The sequence below is a fragment of the Heterodontus francisci genome, chromosome 32, assembly GCF_036365525.1.
Source record: "Heterodontus francisci isolate sHetFra1 chromosome 32, sHetFra1.hap1, whole genome shotgun sequence".
In the NCBI taxonomy this organism is placed as follows: Eukaryota; Metazoa; Chordata; class Chondrichthyes; order Heterodontiformes; family Heterodontidae; genus Heterodontus; species Heterodontus francisci.
Window position 1 is genome coordinate 17,530,755 of NC_090402.1, and position 19,576 is coordinate 17,550,330.

Genomic DNA, 19,576 nt, shown 5'->3' on the forward strand with positions numbered 1-19,576 from the left:
AAGTAATATTACATAGTGGCAATGTTTGGGATATATTTTTTTGAAAACCACCAAATATTTCATGGTGGCAACATTTGATTTTTTCTGAAGAACACACCAAGAGCAAACAAAGGACAGCTACTTGGCTACCTGGAGTGGCTGGAGATCCAGCAGGAGAGCAGTTAGCAGGAGACCCCACAACACTGCAGCAAGCTAGGTTACAGACAGGACCCCAGGAGATGTTCAAACTCTTGAGTATGGTGGGCAATTTGCCAGGAGATCGGAGCTTTCACGTCAACCTGCAGTGGGTCAAAAAATTTGAAAAGCAATAGCTGAAGCCTTTACTGTTTTCGTTTTCCTTTTTTTTGCTCTGTGGGCAAGCTGAAAGCCAAAAAGAGAGGGAAAATTTGACAGCGCCACTGGAGGTCCAGCACAAAGCAAAAGGCTGGCTGTGGCAGCTGCCGGTACTGCAAGCTGCAGCTTTCTAAATAACATTCTCTGTTTTAAAAAAAAACAGCTCTCTGAGTTTAAAGAAATGAACAGCTGTGTAAACATTGAGTTAATCTCTTGGTTTTAAAAAAAACAAGCTGTGTAAACAACAAAAGCTGTAGTCTCTCATTCTTAAAAGGGGCAGGCCTGCAAAAAAACAAATCTGTCTTAAAAAGGAAACAAAAGAAGTGTTCCTGCGAAAAGGAAAACCAGTTAAAAGTCCTATATTTATAAAAAAGCAGGATCATTAAGACAATGGCTTTCAGCTATCCAGCTATAGATTTTGGAAGGCACCAGACATAGCATCTGAATTTAAACTGTTTCAACAAGATTGGAACTGTGTTTCCTGGTTCAAGAAGTGAGCGAACCAGAGAAACAAGCTACCAAAATTAAGATCACACTGGGCAATGAAGGCTTGCAATGGATCAATACATCAGAATTGTCAGCTGAGAATCAGAGGGACCCTAGCAAGCTGTAGACATTCCTGGAGCAGCAACTGAAGGTGAGAGTAAATTTCCGAGTACATAGGCTTGAGCTTATGCCCTAGCAGCAAAGGCAAGATTAGTCCCTTGACCATTTTTTTGCAAGATGCTGAGGCAAAGCTCAATATTGCAACTTCACAGATATTGAATTGTTGGAACGGATTATAGAACTAGTAATCGCTTCTACCCCACTAGAGGCCTTTCAAAAAGACCTGCTAGAAAAGAAGAAAGGGCACACCATAGATGCATTACTCAATGATGAAAGGAAATTTGAAACCATCATTGTTGGGCGCCAAGCATTGGGGGTGGCTACGACAATTGATATGGTAACCAAGGCGCAGAAGTTTGCTAAGCCTTGTCGCAAATGTGGCCTCACATAACCAATTTGCAGTTGTCCAGCATACCAGGACCAGTGCAAAGCTTGTGGCATGCGAGGACATTGGACAAGGCAGTGCAGAAGGCCAAGCTCCAATACTGCATACAGAAATGGTGGCCGATCACATGCAGAGAGAACGTCTGCAAGACAGGATGGCAAATGCGACAAAGGTATGCCAACACACAACAAAAGCCGAAGCAGGTTCATCAGGTCAGCCGAGAGACAGATGAAGAATGCACTCGTACAAACAGTGAGTAAGCATTTCATATAGTTAATTTGGATCAGAATTTCAATGCTATCATGCAATCTGAGGCATTCGCCATGATCGGGATTATATGTTAACAGAAGAGTGGCAGGTGTAAACTCAGAATAAAAATCGACACCAGAGCAAGTGCACATATTCTGCCCATCTGTATGTTGATGGATATGTATGAAATGGGAATCTATAATACGGCACACCACATCTAGGCTGACTGCCTACAGTGGTTCTGCATTCAAGTGCATTGGAACGATAACCTTGCAGTGTAGCTATGGGAGTTCTGAATAGCTACCACAAATGTTTTATGTTATAGACACAACTGGACCAGCTGTTGCAGCACTTCAAGTATGCCAAGATTTACGAATCGTCACAATACATGAGGTCAGCACGGCACCAAAAGGTACGGATGATTCCAACCCTGAGTGCATTGAGTTGGTTAGAGACCTGAAACTACTGTACCCAGACAGGTTTGATCCAATCGGTGATTTCAAGGGTGATGCCATATTGCACGTGACGGGAGGATGTAGTTCCTACTATCAACACGCCAAGTAAGTGCAGCATGCATATTCAAGAGAAGCTTAATGTGAAGCTGGATGAGATTTGCACAACGGAGTCATCCGCCAAGTGCACCAGCATTCTGATTGGGGCAGCTCCATTACCTGCATGCTGAAGAAAGATGGCAATCTCAGGATTTGTTTAGACCCGCAACAACTGAATTTAGCCCTGAAGAGATACCTGGATAAAATCCCGATCCTCGAGGAGCCGAATCCTAAGTGTACTGCGACTAAGTATTTTTCAAAGCTCGCGCAAAGCATGGCTACTGGTCTGTACACTTAACCAAGAAGTCACAGCTACTCGCAACTTTTAGAACGCCATTCAGGAGATACTGGTTCAGATAGTTACAGTTTGGTCTGTGTATCAGCCAGGACATTTTCCAATAATACATGGACAGGATAACGGACAAAGTCCTGGGCTGTATCTGGATGGCTGATGGTATTGCAGCGATGTGGCAGACTAAGGCAGAGCATGACCGAAACTTGCATTTGCTAATGTTGGCTGCTCTTTGTGTTGAATAGCAAGAAGTGCCAGGTCAACATTGGGCACATTAACTTCTTTGGGTCGATATATTCTGCCACAGGAATACACCAAGACCTAGATAAGATCAAAGATGTCAGAGCCATGCCAACTACTCAGGTCCGGGAAGACCTACAACGGTGTCTAGGGCTGTTCAACTTTTTGGCCCCGTACATCCCAAATTTCTCTGAGCAAGCAGCACCGCTTAGGGAACTACTGCATAAAGATATCCCTTATTTGTGGCAGGAAGACCACCAGCAGGTGTTTGAGTTCTTAAAGTTAGCTCTGTCAAGTCAAGGCAGCATGCTGCAGTATTATTAGTCAACCAAAGAGACCACGCTCGAGGTCAAAGCGTCCCAGAAGGGATTAGCATCTGCATCATGTAGGAAGGGGAGCTAATTTAGTTTGTCGCAAATCCAATCCAATTATTCTAACATCGAATGTGAATCCTTAGCTCTTGTTTTGGAATCATTAGGTTTCACATCTACTTGTTCAGAAAACATTTTACCATGGAGTCTGAGCACAAGCCACTTGAAACCATATGGCGCAAACCACTCACGAGTGCTCCTCCGCGGTTGCAGAGACTTTTGCTGAAGGTCCAGGGCTACGATTGTGACGATCAATATAAACCAGGCAGCAAAATGGTCACATCGGACACCCTGAGCAGGTGCCTAACCTGAATAAAGATGCAGATGTCACGCTAGATTTGCGTGTGGATACTGAGATTGAGGATGTCCTGAAGATCAACGTCATGAGTTTTGGACCCCACAAATGCGAGCAACTAAGAGATTAGATGCCACATGACCCTACCCTATTGTTGTCTTGGAAGGTGATTGTGGAAGCTTGGCCTGACACCCGACAGGAAGTAATCGAATGTCTATGCTGTTTCTGGCTGTATCGAGACGAGCTCGGTATATCACATGGGGTGATTTTCAAAGGGAAACAAGTCCTGATACCCGAAGCTCTGTGTTCTGATATCCTAACCCAACTGCATCAACGGCATTTAGGACTAGACTATACTAGACGCCTTGCCAGAGAAACAGTCGACTGGCCAGGAATCAGCAGTGATGTGGAGACGATGGTGAAATCCTGTGAGGCATATCGAAGTTGTCAGCCAAATGAACAGAGGGAACCTTTGATCCCACATGAAACACCTTCACATCCATGGGCGAAGCTTTGCACAGATTTATTTCACATTCAACGTGATGATTTCCTCCTTGTTACGGATTACTTCATCAAGTTTCCAATCATCAGGTAAGCTACAAGATATGTCAAGTGCAGTGATTTCTGCTATGGTCGGTGTTCTGTTCAGTTTATTTGGCATGCCAGAAGAAATTATCTCAAATAATGGGCTGCAATATGCAGGAAGACCATTCCAAGACATGTGCCAGGTATGGAGTCCATCAGATGACATTGTTGCAGCATTATCTGAAGTCCAATGGCATGGCTGAACACATGGTACGCACCATCTAATCATTGATTTTAAAGTGTAGGCAGAAGGGACAAGATCTCAAGATTGCAATGCTGCACCTTTAAGCTACTCCATTGAACATGGGCTTACCATTGCCTGCAGAGTTGATGTTTGGAAGGCAGGTAAGAACTACCCTGCCCAGTCATCAGCTCTCTAAGTTTTCCACAATAAAGGATATACTTCTGTCTAAACAAGGGATGATGAAGGCATTGTACGACAAGCAAGCAGGACCCAAATTAGTTCAATTGTGAGTAGGACAGAAGGTCAGCGACCTCAACCATGCGCTGGGAACTTGGTGTCCTGCAGAGGTTACGAAGATATGCAACCAGCCCAGATTGTACAAGGTCCAGACACCCAATGGTGTGATTCTTAGACGGAACCAAAGTCAACTCAGAGAACTGTACAACAGCACTACATGTGACAACCCTATGGCATTGTGGACACATTCAAAGACAAAGTCTGAAAATGAACATACAGAGGAAGAACATGCTAACCAGAGTTCTGAGTCATTAGACTCTGAGGCATTGTCAAGACGAGTTCAGCTCTGGGAAGAGGTTTACAATAACAAGATTGGGATGAATTAGTAAACCTCCTCTACATTTTAGAGAGAGTGTTAAACTTACTATCTTGGAAATAACTATTTGTTTTAATCATGCATAGTTAATCCGAACTGCAACATCATTGTATATTGTGCATATTTTTATCTTTGGAAAACATGAGGATGTTCTGGGACCACCTTTAAGAGTGGACCACTTTAAGATCTGTTAGTGAAGATCACCAGAGGAAGTGATGTCACGTTACCCATGACCAGTTAGTTGTGGGTGTAGCTCAGCAAAGTGAGATATGTTTAGTTGCGGCTCATGCAGTATCTGTTTGTATATATATGTTCTAGTTAAGTTATAATGTAAATCCATTTTCTTTGGCTGTTACTTACAGTCCTGTGAGTCTTTCAATAGTTCACATATCAAAGGAACAAGTAATATTACAGAAGGTGCAGTAGAGTCATGGGACAGTGCATCTTCTGAGTAGTCCTCATCCTCAGATCCCCTGTGGATGCCGACCTGCATGAGAGAACCAAAACATGCGTGGGTTAGGCTGTGCAGATCTCGTCATGCCAAACATGCGTGAAATGGATCTCCAGTCTCTCCATCCGATATTGCTCGACTGCCTGGGTCCCCGCCAATTCCAAGGCCTCTTCCTCGGCTGGGGTGAGAAGACGCAGATCTGGAACTCCTACGCCAGTCTGGGCTGTCTCCCTCCTGTTGTGGGGGCTCTTGTCCTGCAAAAGGAAGGATGAAGATAGTAATAATTCTCAGAGAGATCAACATGATAGTTCTGCTAATGATAGACCTTCATCCTCTGCTGGGGGATCTAATATATCTCATGCTGACACACGCTGTTAGGGAAGTTAATGGGAGTGAGCTATGAAGGAAGATGGCTGTGGCTGAGATGCAGCCATGCTTCTGTCAGGATGGGGTGATGCCTTTGCCCTCTGCCGTCGCTGTAGTAGTGTCACCCTCCCAATGATGTGCACTCTCCCACATAGTCACATGCAATCCCAGAAAAGGAGAGTGGTATGGTGCTCTTCCCTGGCTGAATACAGGAGGTTGTTGACCCTATTTCAGCACTGCACCCAGTTCCAGTGGGTGACCCCATGGCTGCTGACCTCCTCAGTAATTTCCACCCAGGCTTGCTTGATCAGGCAGGAGGACCTCTTCTTCCCATCACTGGGGAAGAGAACCTCCTACCTTTCCCTTGCAACCTGAAGGAGAATCTGCAGGGAGGCATTACTGAACTGTGGGGCCACCCTGTGCCTTGCCTTGGCAGTCCTGTACTATTTGGGGTTGGGTGTTGGGGGTCCAGGAATCAGTCCAGCAATGTTTTCAGCTGCACAAAGCTGTCAATGACTAAGGCAGGAGTGAATGCATGGCTAGCAGGCTTTCAAATATGGCGCCTATTCTAGAGTCATCTGATGACGTAATTGGTGACTCACATCCCGCCACTTGATTGGGGGTGGGTGGGGGGGGCAGCATCTCCAATATGCAAAATCACCGCCTTCCACATGATTGCCTTGGGTCAGTTGCCCATGTGACAGACGGGAAAGGAGCCCATTTCCAGGCCTGCCACTGATTATATTCAGCCCATATAATGCTTTTCACAACTTTATACATTTGAAAGTGCTTCACTACCAAAGAAGTACTTTTGAAGTGTCGTCCCTGTTGTAATTCATATAAATGACTTGGATCATCCTCCAAACTTGGAGGAGTGGCAAACGGTGAGGATGATACGACCAGCCTATAATAGGACATTGACAGGCTAGCAGAATGGGCAGACAAGTGGCAGATGGTATTTAATACAGACAAGTGTGAGGTGATGCATTTTGGTTTAAAAGATAGGGTGAGGCAATATAGACTTAACAGAAGTTCTAAAGAATGTGCAGGAACAGAGGGACCAGGAGGTGCATGTGCATTGATCTTTGACGGTGGCAGGACATATTTAGAGAGTGGTTAGCAAAACATATGGAATCTTGGGCTTCATAAATAGAGGCATAGAGTACAAAAGCAGGGAAGACATGCTGAACGTTTATAAAGCTCTGGTTAGGCCCCAGCTAGAGTACTGCATCCAGTTCTAGTCACCACACTTTAGGAAGCATGTGAGGATCCTTGAGAGAGTGAAGAGGAGATTTACCAGAATGGTTCCAGGGATGGGGGATTGTAGTTACAAGGTGAAGTTGGAAAAGCTAGGTTTGTTCTCCTTAGAGCAAAGGAGTTTGAGGGAAGATTTGATAGAGATGTACAAGATTATGACAGGCATACAAGGACAAGGGGACACAGATTGAAGGTTTTGGGCAAGAGATACAAGGCAATGTGAGGAAGAACTTTTTTACGCAGCGAGTGGTAATGACCTGGAACTCGCTACCCACAAGGATTGTGGAAGTGGAGACAATCAATGATTTCAAAAGGAACTTGGATGAGCACTTAAAGGAAATAAACTTACAGGGCTACGGAGATCAAACAGGGGAGTGGGACTGACTGGATTACTCTGCAGAGAGCTGGCATGGACTCGATGGGTCAAATGGCCTCCTTCTTTGCCGTAAATGACTCTTTTTGTGTTGATTAAAGAAAAGAATATTGGTCAGGGCACCAGGAGAACTTCTGTTCTTCAAATAGTGCCATGGGACCTTTTACACTCTTCTGAGTTGAGGACTCCATTTATATATCATCTGAAAGACATCACCTCCTACAGTACTAAATTAAAGTGTCAGCCTAGATTATACGCTCAAACATTCACTCCCTCCACCACCGACGCACAGTGGCAGCAGTGTGTACCATCTACAAGATGCACTGCAGCAATGCACCAAGGCTCCTTAGACAGCACCTTCCAAACCCGCGACCTCTACCAACTAGAAGGACAATGACAGCAAATACATGGGAACATCACCACCTGCAAGTTCCCCTCCAAGTCACACACCATCCTGACTTGGAACTATATCGCCGTTCCTTCACTGTCGCTGGTTCAAAATCCTGGAACTCCCTTCCGAACAGCACTGTGGGTATACCAACCCCAAATGGACTGCAGCGGTTCAAGAAAGCAGCTCATCACCACCCTCTCAAAGGCAATTAGGGATGGGCAATAAATGCTGGCCTGGCCAGCGACGCCCACATCTCATGAATGAATAAAAAAAAAGTTGTTGAAGTCAAACCTTGAACCTATAGTTACCACTGAGACAAATCTGAAATCATGAGTTTCTGCTACAATGACCTCAATCTAAATTAAGAATGTTAAATATTTCTAATGTCACCTATTATTTATTGCAATACCTCTGTCAAAATAGTAAATCCATTTACTCAGATGCAGTAATAAAGTATGTACTATATAAATGTTTTACAACTGAAGCTCCGTTTTTTACTTTCAACAGATACTAAATGTGATGTAATTTTGCGACCAAAGCGAGATTTGAATGTGATGACTGAAATCTGGAAGAAAAGTAAGGACATTTTAAAATCATTGATTAAAGAAACATTCCTGTACTTCAGCTGTGATTAAGTGTTGTCCTCTTCTGTTGGTAAATCTTGTATTTAATTGTACTGTAGTGTGTTTCTCCCCATCTCTTCCGAAGTTGCTTACATTGGGGTACAATTCTGTGTGCATTGGCAGTCCTTCTGTACCTCACCTAGATGCATGAGCCTAGGAGGTGAAAGTGGAATTCTCCTCACAATCCCAATAGAGAATGAGAGAAAATTCAGGCCACCACACCTCACAACCCCTATCAGAATTTCCTTTTCCCTGCCCCAACAGAGAGCTTGGCTGGTTGCTGCTTCCCCGCCTGCCACATGCACCCTGGTGTGACCAGGCCTAGGTATCCAGAAGGCTTCTCTTCTGCCACCCATGGTTCCCTGCGAAAGGTACCAGTAGAGGATAAATTCCTTGATTTTATTTTTTTTATTTATTTAGAGATACAGCACTGAAACAGGCCCTTCGGCCCACCGAGTCTGTGCCGACCAACAACCACCCATTTATAGTAACCCTACAGTAATCCCATATTCCCTATCACCTCCCTACACTAGGGGCAATTTACAACGGCCAATTTACCTATCTCCTGCAAGTCTTTGGATGTGGGTGGAAACCGGAGCACCCGGCGAAAACCCACGCAGTCACAGGGAGAACTTGCAAACTCCGCACAGGCAGTACCCAGAATCGAACCCGGGTCCCTGGAGCTGTGAGGCTGCGGTGCTAACCACTGCGCCACTGTTGATGCCCACCCCAGTGGAGGGGGAGAGCACGTAAGGGCCTCTTTACCCCCCAATTTCATCTAGTCTTGACTGAGGCCTTCAACAGTCCAATTGTATTGCCACTTTTGCAGCCCCAGCTGAGATGATCTCACTCTGCAAGGATCAGGGATTGAAATCTGAGATCCTTCTGGCCTGTGTTTCAGTACCTTACTGGATGGTGCATTTACCCTGGAGCCATCATTTACTGTAATTTAATCTGAAAAAAGTTATTGTAGAGTGCTGACAAAATTAGAGAGAATGTAGGTAAGAGTACAGATTAAAATTGAAGACTGTAGGAATAGAATGGGATATTAACGGGCAAGTCCCCCACAAGATTTTAACTGCCCCCATCCCACCCTCTGCCTTTCACCACTGGGGAGGGTTAAAATCACACCATTGGTTTAGAAAACCATCTGAACATATCAGAAGCAGTTGGCTCTAGCAATTTATTGTTTATAAATAGTTGATTTTTAAGCATTCTTTTGAAAATGGCCATGAACATCTCAAGAGGAACAATTGGTTTCAATCTTGATTTTTTTGATTGCCAGTTGCCAGATTTACAAACCCTCTCGAACAGAAGTGTTGTATAGATGGAATGAAGGACTATCCTCTCAGACACTCTTGCACCAAACGAGCGAGTAGAATCAAGTTACCTGATCCATGCAGAAGTATATTTTTAGAATGCTGCAATCATGCACAAAAGTTACGTTTGAAGTCTGCAAATGACCTCATGTTGGGACGAATGGGTGAGTCTTGGAGCACAAAAGATTACTTTTCCTGCACACCCAATCAGACTGGCAAATGGGATGCAGATCCTAGGAGTGGGAGGTACCTTTTTATTTACATTCTTCCAAGCTTTATCCTGAAACCTCCAAAGATTTATCTATGTTTGACCATTTTCCTTGAGATGTATGATCTTTTTATAAATTAAGTAAATGCAATAGACAGCGCTATGTTGATTGTTCAGAGAGTAGTAGGGGCGTGGAACGCCCTGCCTGCAACAGTAGTAGACTCGCCAACTTTAAGGGCATTTAAGTGGTCATTGGATAGACATATGGATGAAAATGGAATAGTGTAGGTCAGATGGTTTCACAGGCCGGCGCAACATCGAGGGCCGAAGGGCCTGTACTGCGCTGTAATGTTCTAATGTTCTATGTTCTATGTCCTATTAAACAAAGCTGTCAATATTGATTTACATACACTGAGAAGCTGTTGGATATCTGAGATATCTGGGCCTGTACTGCGCTGTAATGTTCTAATTCTAATCAGAACATCTAATGAAAGCACATCAGCCAGATAGACATATGGATGAAAATGGAATAGTGTAGGTCAGATGGTTTCACAGGTCGGCGCAACATCGCTGTAATGTTCTAAAAAAAAATTGTTCCATCAAAAAAAAGTCGCTATTAACTGGCACCTAACTACTTGACAATGACCAAAGAAACCCATCCATCATCTTTCTTCCGCCAGTAAAACAACTTGTTTGCTATCGCAGCATGAAATACCACATTAGGACATAGTTTCACTTCAAGTTTCCTTATCTCTGCCATTACTATCAAGAGAAGGGGCTGAGCAGTTGGGAGTGCTCCCCCCCCCCCCCACCACCACCCCATGGAGGGATGAGGACAACAACTTACATTTATTACACTGTTAACATTCTATTTCCGAGTGCTTTTCAAGGTAAGAAGGTGAATATTAAGAAGAAGTAAAGGGGGACAAAAGGGCACCAACTCTGCAATTGAAGAGGTAGAGAGCACTTGAAGACAGGGAGAAGGGGAACATTACAGTAGTTTTGGAAGAGAGTTGCAGAGGGCATGGGCGTAATGGCTGAACAGTTGGCTTCTAGTGGTAGGATTCAGAGTCCAAGGAACAGAGGGTACCAACTGGGACAAATGGCTGGGGAAGGTTTCCCAAATTGTACTGAGTGAGGCTGTAGGCCATTTTAGGTTAAACAGGAGTACAGACACCATTGGAGGTGGGTGAGGATGTTGCGAGGGGAGGAGCTAAGGTTTTTTAAAATTCATTTCATGGGATGTGGGCTTCACTGGCAAGGCCAGCATTTGTTGCCCATCCCTAATTGCCCTTGAGAAAGTGGTGATGAGCTGCCTTCTTGAACTGCTGCAGTCCATCTGGTGTGAGTACACACACAGTACTATTAGGGAGGGAATTCCAGGATTTTGATTCATTGACAGTGAAGGAATGGCGATATATTTCCAAGTCAGGATGGTTTGTGGCTTGGAGGGGAACTTGCAGATGGTGGTGTTCCCATGCATCTGCTGTCCTTGTCCTTCTACGTGTATGCAGGACTTTATACAGGTGCAGAGTTCTGCAGTAGCTGAATCATAGGAACAGAATGCCATTTAGCCCCTTGAGTCTGTTCTGCCATTTGGTTAGATCATGGTTGGTCTGTACCTCGACTTTATTTATCCATTTGCTCAATATTATTTGATACGCTTCCAAAAATATATCCATATCAGCCTTAAAAATTTCAATTGACCCAACATCCATAAACTAATTGGGGAACAAGTTCCAGATTTCCAACACCTTTTTTGTGAAAAAATGCTTCCTGTTTTCACTTCTAAATGTCCTAGCTTTAATTTTAAGATTTTGACCCATTGTTCTGGGTTCCCCACCAATTTCTTTGTATATATTCTATTGAATCTGGGTTCAGACATCTCAGGAACACTGTTGGCTGCAGCAGCTGAATTCTGGTCATTATGCACCAATTCAGAAGTATAAGTTCTTGCTGTTTTTCATGTCTTCATTCTTCTTGTTTAACCCCAAAACTAGAATTGAACAATGCTTTTGAAATAGAGCCACCACAGATCCGTAGTTATTTTCCAGAAAGCTGGCTATGGGAGGTCCATGAAATTACAGACAGGTATTTTCTGCATTATATTTTTCAAGACATGTTTCCATGCAATTTACAATTGGATTCTACAATGTACATTCTGCTGTGATAACTTGTCTCACTTCACGTACACAAATCAGAGCGATATTTTCAGCAGCTATGGAGAAGCCCCCTCCCGAGAACCAGATCACTTGCACTTCTGATGACTAAGTTTACAAAATGACATAGTGAGTGGCAGCAGTGAGCACCAGCCATATAATTTATAAAATAATAGGGCCTCGAAATTCAGAGGCAACGTGCCCAATTTCTGAGTGCTAATCATGCACTTAATCCTCCAATATGGCCTCAGAAAGCACATGCTGATTACGAGCCAGCAGTGCACCACCTGCCATATTGATATAGGCAAAAAATAGGTGTCCATAGTCGATGTCTGAAACAGGGGCTGTACCCTTTGCATGTGTAGTAAGGGGCTGAGCATCTGTTTGTGGTTCCCCCTTGCAATATTGGGTTGCCCTGAGATAGCCAATACCAGAGGCTTTCAGGAAAACCAAGTCTGCGTGCAGCCTAATCAGTGGTCCTTATCTGAATGTGGAGCCAGGAAGAGGAGGAATGATGTCTATAACTTATATTAGCATTGGTTCTTTTCTTGTCCTTTTTGTTGCACTTCTAACTTAATGTGTATTGCTCTTGCTCCTGGTAAACAGTTCCCCTTCCTGTAGGTTTTATCCCTAAAACCCACAAGGTTATCTATTAAGTAATAAATCCCCTCTGACTATAATCTGTCCATACCTTTTAGTCAGAACCTTTATCTTTGTCCCAAATACTTTCTCTAGTTTAACTACCTCTTCCCTTATAACCTGATTTCCTTCTGCATTAAGGGACGTAAACTGGTCTCTGTTAATTATTGTAATTTGAGTATCTCACTTAATCCAAAAACCCTATTTCTTTAGTCTTCCTCAGCATTTATCTCATTTTCTTGGTGACGCACGCTACATGTTTATTTCAGCCCTCATCCTTGGATCTTCAGTTACTCACCCTCAAGGTTCAATGCAAGCTCATCAACCTCATTGATCTGCAGTGACCTGTTTACAGAATCTCAGTATCCTTCACAAAGTTCTTGCTTTCTCTCAAAGGCTATAACCCTTTCCTTGAGCATTTTAATTAACAAACAATTTTCACATCTTGCCCCCCCATTTTTAATACTTGTTTCTCATTTGTATACACATCACACAAAACATGTACTGCATTACTTCATAAGTTGGGATGTTCTTTGTATTTTGATCAAAAAATAAATTCCACCTTTCAGGTAGACAAATCTAGGGAGGAATTCTGTCAGTGCAGTGGAGACGAGGTGGGAGGGGCGGCAAAATGCCAGTTTATGGTCCCAATGTCTTTACGCCACTTGGGGATATTCCCGGAGGCGGCCAGGTTGGTGGTTGGAGGCCACACTTGAAGGTGGCTGGAAGGCAATCGAGCCTGTTAAACTGGCAATTAACAGCAATTTTCCAAACTAATTACAATTTTGCAAGGGGCATAAGAGGACAATAGAACTTCAGAGCCTCGCCAGCTATAAGGAGGCAGAAGGTCAGTCTTGGCTGCAATTGGCAGCCATCGCGAGAGGTAGTGTTGCATTGTTGGGAGGGTGACATGAGAGTAAACTGCAGCAGCAGCAATCTGGAGGCTAGCCAAACTTGCTGAGTGCAGTGGAGGCATTCTGATTGCCACATGTGTGTACAGAGTAAGTGGGGGTGGGGGGGGTTGCAGGGGAGGTGGAGGTGGTTGGTGGTGAGAAGCCTTGAGAGTGAGTGCAGCAATTTGAATTGGATCTCATTCACTCAGGCTTTGAGACCTCCAGTGAGTAGGAACATCAGAGAGGGAGAGAACTGCAGCCACTGGGAGTGGGGCTGCAGCACACAGAGGGGCACAAGGATCATGAGGCTGGAAGAGGGTAGGGACAAGGAGGGTGTGGAGGGTCCCACAACCATCCTAATGCACAGAACACGCTACCCATCAGAGAGGGTTTACTGTCAGAGGCTCTGCTTCCTGCAAATGTTGGAGAAGCAGTATCGCTGAAGAATGCATCCTTCCAGGGAGGTGGTCACCGAGCTGTGCGCCGTGATGGAGGAGGATCTGAGCCCAATGGGAAATGGCGGACACCCACTGCCTTTGGCAGTGAAGCTGATCGTGGCACTGAATATTTATACCTCAGGATCATTCCAGGGATCCTCTGGAGATATCTGTGGGATTTCCCAGTCCACAACTGGTCATTGCACCAAGCTGGTCACCAATGCCATGTTCAAGAGGGCAGGCCAATACGTGAGATTTCGCACTGATCCAGACAGACAGGTTGAGAGGGCTGTAGGATTCGAGGCCATCGCTGGATTTCCCCCAGTTACAGGGTATCAACTGCATGCATATGGCCATCAAGACTCCCATAGACCAGGCAGCAGCCTTCATCAACAGAAAGGACTTCCACTCGCTCAGTATATAAGTGGTTTGTGACCACTGCAAACAGATCCTTCAGGTCTGTTTAAGGTTCCTGGGAAGCTGTCACGAGGCCTTCACACTAAAGCAGTCCCAGGTGTCCAAGCTTTTCAGGCCTCCCTGCCCACCACCTTCTTCAAGAATGGATACTGGGTGATGTGGCTCATTACCCCTGGGTGGAATCCCACCACAGATGCAGAGGAGACAGCTGCCACATAACAACACAAGTGCCCATTGAGCAGGCCATAAGGCTTTTGTGGTTCAGATGCCTTGATGAATCTGGTCTGACCCTCCAGTATGCTCTAGCAAGGGTCTCGCGTTTCCTGGTGGTGTGCTGTGCTCTGCACAACCAAACGCTACTGAGGGGAGAAGCTTTGAACAATGAGGACATCTTGGAGTGTGATGTCTCCTCCGAGGATGAGGATTTGAAGGGGGCTGCTGACCAGGCTGACTATGGTGAAGAACCTGAGGGACCACAGGCAATGTTCAATGAGATACATGCAAGGGAGGCTCGCGACTCACTAATAAAGACATGTTTCTCATCAGCCTTCCTTACACACCCATGCAAACAAATAAATCTCTACCTTTTATAGCCCTATTGCCCATTTCTTGAATGCCCTTACCATCTCATTTGACCCGTAACGACATCAGGATAGAACATGGATAATGCATTGACCTAATGCGGTGCAGTCCTTCCTATAACACCCTTTGCAAGATCAAACAGTTAAATGCCCAGTAGAGGATAAATGAATAATGGATTCTTTTAGTAGTGCAGCATATTGGATTTCATTAAAGGCAAATAAACAAAAAGGTGGTATCAAACTACATAATATAACCTTGTGAAACAAAAGTGCAACTAGGTGGACTTTCTCATGCACTTGCAGCTGCTCCTACGTGGTGATCCCCCTGCACTGTCAGCTGAGGTGGAGGCAGGCTGCTGGCCTTTCTGTGATTCAGCTTTTGATGGCCGTGGCAGCTGTCCTCTGGTTGCCGGAGGCCTAGAAATCCCTGCCACTTAAGGGGCCCCCTGCACCTGTGCAGGAGCGCCTCTGTCATCGCAGCTTCCTGAGGCATTGCGGTCACCACCAGAGGGGACGCGAATCACCATCCATGCCAGAAGCGCCCCGAGAGGAACCCCCTGATGCTTCAGGCAGCTGCTCCTCTACCCTTTCAGGTCACTCTTGTCCCTCCCTGCTCACCTGAGGCATTTGAGCAACTGGCGATGACTCCAGATATTTTAGCCCCCTCTCGCCCAGCCATTGCTCTACAGAGCTTATGGAGGAGGTCATGGTATGCAGGTCTGCACGCACCTGCAGCATCCACTGTGTGGCATGCTGGATGTGGTTCTCCATTAGGGTCACCCTCTCTCAATGATGCCATGCACGCACATGCCAAAGACATGGTTGCAGTCCTGGATGGTCTCCTCCATCATTCATGCATGGGTGCGCAAAGCCTCTGGAAGCTCCGCCAGATGTTCTCACACCCCATGCTGCAGCTCCAGTATCTGCCGCCTTTTTGTTGGCTCCAGAGGCATGTCATCAACCTGAAGCTGAGCATCGCTCTGCCCTCCCACAGTCCTCCGAGTATGAGTGGCCGCAACTGTCATTGCCGCCGTCAGCTGCTCGGGTGCTTCTGTGCTGTTCTCACCAGATTGTGCACCTGTTGCTACACAAATGCGACTGTATCAGCGCTGGTGGAGGTTGCAGGGGAATAATATGATGCTGCATCCTCTGAAGTCTCCTTCTCCTCAGGAGGTGAAAAGCTGTCCCGCAGACTCTGCTGCTGCCCCTTCTTGTACATGACCTGCGAGAGAGAGGTGATGAGAGGGTACTGCGCTTTCCAACGTCCTTCTGACTTCTCATCATCTGGTGCTCCATGTGACCAGTGATGGCCATATGAGCACTATGTTTTTTGCTCGCCAGAGGATCTATTGCCCCCATCCGTTAGGGCACTTACTGTCTAGGACACATCCATCTCACCAGCAGTGATAACCTGCCCTGCCTCCGAATCTCACAGCTCCAAGGCCCCCTCTTCCATTGGCGTCAAGATCGCCATATGTGGGACGCCGCATCCAGTTCTTTCACTCTCCGACGCATTGTTAGCTCTCTTCTCCTGCAAGCGTATAAATTATCGTTGTCACTCACCCATCATAGACTCGCACCACGTCCATGTTGGTGACAGCCTCACTGTCCATCATGGTACCACAGGGATGCCTGCTGCATGCAGCCATTCAGTACTGACAGTGCAGGGGGCAATTCTGACTGGCAGGTGTCCTCCTCAAAGAGACTGCTGCCAGGGCATTGCCACTGATTGGGTGGGCACCCCCTTCGCCAAATTCATATTCATGTTTTGTCACATTTAAGGCTGTGAGCTTAATCTTATGCACTGCACTCACCTTGCCAGACCACAATAGTTCATTGATCCTCTTCCTACACTGCAGTCACGTACATGGGACCACCCCATGGCTGCTCACCTCCTCTGCTATCTCCATTCATTTCCTTTTCGTTTGGCTAGCCGGCCTCATCCTCCCATCCCAAGAGAAAAGGACTTCCCTCCAAGCCCTTGCCGTCTGGAGGAGCAGCTCCAGGGAGGCATTAAAAAGCCTGGGCACCACCCTTGCTCTGGCTTCTGCCATTTCCCATCACTCTAGTTGTCAGGCCTCCGTCTCAGTTTCCTCTGGGGCTCCTGCTTTTAAAACTACTGCTGGCTGCCTTTAAGATGTGGCGCCAGCCTAGCATGGCCTAGTACTTCCCCCTGCCCGTGCCACCTAACTCTAGGACTCCCATGCCTGCTGGCCATTAATTGGATAGCCCTAATAATATCAGTTTTACTTCCGCCTCCTGGCCCGCACAGCCATGCCACCTTTTTTATATGTACAGACATCGTGACCTCGTCACTGCCAGGAAAATCCCAGCCCTAAAGTTTGCACCAACAGAGCTTTAAACTTTTATTGATCCTTCATTTATCTTGCCTGCTTTTCTCAACATAATCTGTGTTCACTTACCAATTTGCTTTTCTTTCTTCACTGTTTTTTCCTTCCAAATTTTCTGCTTCCTTTTAGACTTTTTTTCTCAATACTTGAACATTGTCTTTTATGAGGTGCCTTTTTAATGTTGCTGGTTTCTTTTTAAATTACCTTGGACTGGATTTTCAAATCCCCTTGGGATCAGGAGTGATTTGAAAATTTTTCCTGTAGAGTGACACTAGATCCCGCCGCCGCTAGAATGAGATGCAATTTTCAAAGGGAGGCTGGGAGGCGGGGGAACGGGGAAATATCTGGTTGTTGAGCTCTTTGATGAGTTCATTAACAGGCCTCAGAGGAGCACTTTCAAATTTTCAATCGGGAGCCACAGGGAACACAGTGTTTGGGACACATCGTGGTGCAGCTGTCATGAACACTGGGGAACCATGAGGACTAATGGTCAACAAAATTAACAAGTGGAGATTAATGCTCAGCTGGTCAAACAGTGGCACACAGTTTCTATTTCTGGTACTGAGAGGCTTGCGTTCTTGAGTAGTGAGTGGTGGGACTCCTGAGAGGGATGTGAGGCTGCTGGTATCACTTGGGCAGCAGAGACTGTCAGAGGAAGCCCTGGTGAATGGAAGAACACTAGCTGAGGGAGTTGACATGGGAGCAGGCGACTCTGACATTGGACAGAGTAGTGAGGAGGAACGTCAGTAGATGCATCCTGCTGATCAGGAGGGGACCAGAGGAGCACAGCGATGGGCTGCAAGGGGAATAAGGTGCTATGTAAGGCCGGGTGTATCGCCCAAAAGTTAGCTACCTGCAAATGACAGAGCATCAGTGCCATATGAGACTAAGCCTATCCAGGCAGTTGGTCTGAGACATTTGCACTCTTGACCATAATCTGAGACCTCTCAGATCCCATGGCAGTACCCTACCTGCGGCTGCCAATGTTACCGTCGCCGTGAATCTTTCGGTTTCTGAATCATTCCGAGGATCGGCTGCAGACTTGGGAGGCATCTCGCAGTTGACAGGTCATCACACCCTCTGGCAGGTCACTGATGCCCTGTTCCAGAGGGTGGGGGAATACATCCATGTTGAGACAGATGGGCCATCGAAGGCACAGAGGGCATTGAGGTTTGCCACCATCGCTGGATTTCCTCTGGTCCAGGGGGTTATTGATTGCATCCATGCAGCCATCAAGGTACCGACAGACCAGCCATCCAGATTCCTGAACCGGTGAGGTGAGAGTGACTGCCCTTGATATCAAGGCAGAATTTGACCGAGTATGGCATCAAGGAGCCCTAGCAAAACTGTAGTCAATGGGAATCGGGGGAAATCTCTGTTAGTTGGAGTCATACCTAGCACAAAGGAAGATGGTTGTGGTTGTTGGAGGTCAATCATCTCAGTCCCAGTACATTACTGCAGGAATTCCTCAGCCCAACCATCTTCAGCTGCTTCGTCAATGGCCTTCCCTCCATCATAAGGTGGGGATGTTTGCTGATTATTACACAATCTTCAGCACCATTCATGACTCCTCAGACACTGAAGCAGCCCATGTCCAGATGCAGCAAGACCTGGACAACATCCAGGCTTGGGCTGGTAAGTGGTAAGTAACATTCACGCCACACGAGTGCCAGGCAATGACCATCTCAAACAAGAGAGAATTGAACCATCTCTCCTTGATGTTCAATGGCATTACTATCACTGAATCCCCTACTATCAACATCCTGGGGGTCACCATTGACGAGAAACTGAACTGGACCAACCACATGAATGCTGTGGCTACTAGAGCAGGTCAGAGCCCAGGAATTCTGCTCATCTCCTGACTCTCCAAAGCCTGCCCACCATATTCAAGGCACAAGTCAGGAGTGTAATGGAATACTCTCCACTTGCCTGGCTGGGTGCAGCTCCAACAACACTTAAGAAGCTCGACACCATCCAGGACAAAGCACCTGCTTGTGTGGCACCCCATCCACCACCTTCAACACTCACTCCCTTCACCACCAATGCAAAGTGGCAGCAGTGTGTACCATCTACAAGATGCACTGTAGCAACTCACCAAGGCTCCTTCGACAGCACCTTCCAAACCTGTGACCTCTTACAGCCAGAAGCATCAGGGCAGCAGATGCATGGGAACATCACACCTGCAAGTTTCCCTCCAAGTTACATACCAGCCTGACTTGGAACTATATCGCCGTTCCTTCCCAGTCGCTGGGTCAAAATCCTGGAATTCCTTTCCTAACAGCAGTTGGCATACCAACAGCCCAAGGACTGCAGCAGTTCAAGAAGGCAGCTCACCACCACCTTCTCAAGGGCAATTAGGGATGGGCAACAAATGCTGGCCTAGCCAGCGACGCCCACATCCCCCGAA

At 46.1% G+C, this 19,576-nt stretch overlaps 1 protein-coding gene across 2 annotated transcripts in view; it reads left to right on the plus strand.

Moving 5' to 3' along the window:
• The window catches only part of c5 (complement component 5), a 141,806-nt gene that overhangs the window by 51,705 nt on the left and 70,525 nt on the right, over nt 1-19,576 (plus strand). For both annotated transcript variants that reach the window (XR_010968995.1, XM_068012360.1), the window contains exons 16-18: nt 8,050-8,118; nt 9,451-9,648; nt 11,693-11,783. Coding sequence is in view for 1 of the 2 variants with exons in the window: in XM_068012360.1 (XP_067868461.1) it covers nt 8,050-8,118; nt 9,451-9,648; nt 11,693-11,783 (358 nt within the window). In the remaining variant the exon portion in view is untranslated. The remainder of the gene's footprint in view (nt 1-8,049; nt 8,119-9,450; nt 9,649-11,692; nt 11,784-19,576) is intronic.